Genomic DNA, 3,769 nt, shown 5'->3' on the forward strand with positions numbered 1-3,769 from the left:
CAAGCCCGGCTCGGAAGCCCAGGCTTGGGTGTGCTGGCTCCGTTACCATTCCCTGAGTTCCGAATAAGGAGAGAGCGACCTAATATGCACATAGAAGACAAAATGCAGATATTCTAGACGTAACGGCTCCCGCCGAGCACGATTGTGCGTCACCATCTGGTGCCTGCCGTAGGCGCACGCTCGTGGACTTCGCTGCGACTCGACTTGTTCCACAGGTGTAGATCTTCTGGAGGTTATAATTTAGTGAGTACATGCAGTATTAATCTACTACACCCAAATACATTCCCTTTTGATAGCACCGGAACACTCGTTGTATTGTGAGCAAGCCCGGGCTTAAGCCCAAGGCTTGGGCCGGGCTCGGGCTCGGCTCGGGCTCAGGGCTCGGCTCGACGTCGCCACAAGCCCAAGCCCGGGCTTTGAGCCCAAGCCGGGCCCGCACATCACTAGTGGTATAGTGCGCTGCGGTTGCTTTTGGGCTGCAGGCTTGATTCCCGCTTGTGCCATTTTTTGGGCTTTTCTGAAATTCTTCAGCATGTCTTAGCCGCTCTTGGGTGCTTCTGGGTGGCTAGTCCGGTGTAACTTAATAAGTTCCTGTGTCTGGGCCGCCAAACTGAATCAGCTCAATACACAGCTCAAGTTTAGAGATAAGTCATCAAGCGCCTCCACACATCTGTGTGCCACTCTCGTACTCACGCTGTATGGCCATATTTTGCACTCAGAGGGATCGCTGCATGCTTACGGAGACTTTACAGGGGAAGCAGTTGCATTTGTGAGGGAGTACTTCAGTCACCGGATGAGCACAAGGACTCGGAGGAGAGAGACTGGCGGAACTCGCCTCATAGCGGGGAGTTTATTTGTATGAAAGCCTGGGCATGTTCATGGTTTGTCTATTCACATCTTCTCTCTCCCTGTTAAGCAGCGAGGGTTCCAACTGCCGTACTTATCATCATCGCGACCGCGCGTTTCCGCGACATGCACGTGACTGTCACACTGTGACGGCACTGGTCGAAATTGAACTGGGTCTATCTTACATGACCGAAATTAATGCCTCTTCTAGATACAGACCCAATCCGCCAGCCATGGGCACCGCCCTTTGTCTAAGAATTTTCCTGCTCATCGCTGGCTCCGTCTCCAGTCACATAACCTCAACACCCCCCAATGTCACCCCTCATGCAGAAGAGCGAGCAAAGTACGAAGAAAACCAGGCATTAAACTATGGCGAGAAGGGCTTCACTATTACACACGCAGCGATGTTATCAAAGGTCAGACCCACGGTTCGTCACATCTGGTTCGCGCAGCTTACTCTATGCGCATTTCCTTTCTGTAGTACATAATTCACATCGTCAATTTCGTCGATCTGCTTGTCATCTTATCCGCTGAAAGGGTTCCCGTCGCCGATGAACTTCGCGCCTGGCTGCCCATGACCGTCGTCGACCCGCTCGCTATGTCGCCAGCGTTTGCCATTGGCACGCTCCTCATGGTTATCGGTAGCCTCATCCGATCCGTCTCCTACAAATATCTCGGACGCCACTTCACTTTTCAGCTCGCCATCCAAAAAAACCACAAGCTAATAACAAGTGGTCCGTATTCCGTTGTTAGACACCCTGGCTATACAGGAGGCTGGATCTACATGGTGGGCGTCGTTATCAGCCAGCTTGGTCCTGGCTCGCTCTACGCTGAGCTCGGGCTTTGGAGGAATCCGCTTGGCTTTCTCGCAGGCGTGTGTCAGATCGCGTTCACGGTGCACATCTCCTTGACGTCTATTTTCCGAATGCCAAAAGAGGACTTGGCGCTGCTAGAGGAGTTTGGGGATGAATGGCTCGCATGGGCGAAGCACACTCCTCATCGCTTCGTCCCTGGTGTCTACTAAATCGTTGGTGACCTTATGTGGGTAATCAGCACAACCTCTCCATGATTGTTTGGCTGACTCGTGCGCTTTCTCGCAGAGAGGCGAGTGGGGTGCATAATCACCATGTTTGAGCACCCGATTGGTCTGCGCTATGCGAAAAGCTTGACACATGGTTTAATCTGACTATAGGGCTATATTTCAAAGTTTAGAAGCATCCTACAATAGTACTAGATAACTTGTGGTGCCTTTCAACGAATAACAGAGGCGAGATATCAAGCCAGAGATATAGATTGAGGTTGTCTGTGGGTCTCGCCCTACTTTTCGCAGTCACTGGGGCAGCGAGCAGACGTCAACTCGTCATGGCAGGTGCATTTTTACTAGCCGAGCCCACAAGATGTCTCACAGACATCGTTTGTGGCACTCTTCGGGACTCAATCGCGCTGAATCGTAAGATCTGGACAGTTATATCCACCGGTGTGTATTGTCATCAATGCGATTAAGACGGAAGCTGCTAACTCTCGTAGAAACAACTTGTAAGTTCTAGCCGCTAGCCATAAACATCGCACTATCTCCAGACATGCGTGCTGTACACCGCTAAACCCCATCTCACATGTGGAGGAGCCAACGAAGTATGAAAAACAGCGAACATCTCACCACGGAGAGGAGGAAAGTATCGCCTTCACTGCTACGCGCGCAGCAGTGTTACTAAAGGCCAGGCTCGGACCTGCAGCTCACCACACCGTGTCTGTAGCTTACTCTATGACACGCTTCACGTCTGTGCAGTTAATCACCTACGTTGACAATAATGCCGTCGATCTCCTTGCCGTCTTATCTGCTGGAGGGCCCGGGTGCTCACTGCCGATCAGACCGAGACTCGCGGCCGGCTACTATCCGTGAGTCACCGCTCACCCGCTTTCGGCGCCTCCCTCATTTGTGCTCACGCTTCTCATGATTGCTGGCGCCCGCGCCGCGTCCGAGTTACCTGCTACAAGTACCTCGGCCGCCACTTTACCTTCCAGGTCTCCCTTGGCAGGAAGAACCACAAGCCTGCGACAGCGGGCCATATTTCGTTGACCGGCACCCCGGCTACACCGGACGCTGGATCGACATGATCGGCGGCGTCCGCGGTTAGCCAGCTCGGAGCTGGCTCGCTCTACGCTGAGCTCGGGCTCTGGAGGAGTTCAACATTACGACAATAGGGTTGTGGGGCTCGATCATGTCGAGAGGATATCCCTGGTGCGTGTTGGAATCTTGAGAAATGAACGGTGGTGCTGATGGTGCGCGTGCTGCTTAGGCGTACACTTTCTCGGATCAGCCGTACGCATCGGGCTCGCGCATAGCTGTGGAAAGCGAACAAAAAATACGGGCAAGATAAAACAGTTGCTGTGTACAGTACTTGACAGCCTCGAGACATGCGCGTGCATATATGCGCGCGAAAACACTTTGTCTCCTTTGGCATTGTTGACAAGTGTCACAGTAGAAGCTTGTCTCAAATGCCACGCCATGACTAGACTCCTTACGGGTACGTCCGCGAATGTTGCAGCCTGATGCGTCCTACTTAGTGATGTGCGGGCCCGGCTTGGGCTCAAAGCCCGGGCTTGGGCTTGTGGCGACGTCGAGCCGAGCCCTGAGCCCGAGCCGAGCCCGAGCCCGGCCCAAGCCTTGGGCTTAAGCCCGGGCTTGCTCACAATACAACGAGTGTTCCGGTGCTATCAAAAGGGAATGTATTTGGGTGTAGTAGATTAATACTGCATGTACTCACTAAATTATAACCTCCAGAAGATCTACACCTGCGGAACAAGTCGAGTCGCAGCGAAGTCCACGAGCGTGCGCCTACGGCAGGCACCAGATGGTGACGCACAATCGTGCTCGGCGGGAGCCGTTACGTCTAGAATATCTACATTTTGTCTTCTATGTGCA

General features: G+C 53.1%; 1 protein-coding gene across 1 annotated transcript; it reads left to right on the plus strand.

The window, feature by feature from the left end:
- The first annotated feature begins 1,312 nt into the window (after positions 1-1,312).
- Positions 1,313-1,906, plus strand: PHACADRAFT_262686 (uncharacterized protein). Its single transcript, XM_007399892.1, has one exon. The coding sequence runs from the start codon at positions 1,421-1,423 to the stop codon at positions 1,868-1,870; it is 450 nt and encodes a 149-aa protein (XP_007399954.1). The 5' UTR covers positions 1,313-1,420; the 3' UTR covers positions 1,871-1,906.
- The last annotated feature ends 1,863 nt before the right edge of the window (positions 1,907-3,769 follow it).

This window comes from Phanerochaete carnosa, assembly GCF_000300595.1.
Source record: "Phanerochaete carnosa HHB-10118-sp unplaced genomic scaffold PHACAscaffold_9, whole genome shotgun sequence".
Lineage (NCBI taxonomy): Eukaryota > Fungi > Basidiomycota > Agaricomycetes > Polyporales > Phanerochaetaceae > Phanerochaete > Phanerochaete carnosa.

Bases quoted from the DNA above. Each gene is read 5' to 3' on its own strand.
- PHACADRAFT_262686 (XM_007399892.1), top strand. From the start codon at position 1,421: ATGACCGTCGTCGACCCGCTCGCTATGTCGCCAGCGTTTGCCATTGGC.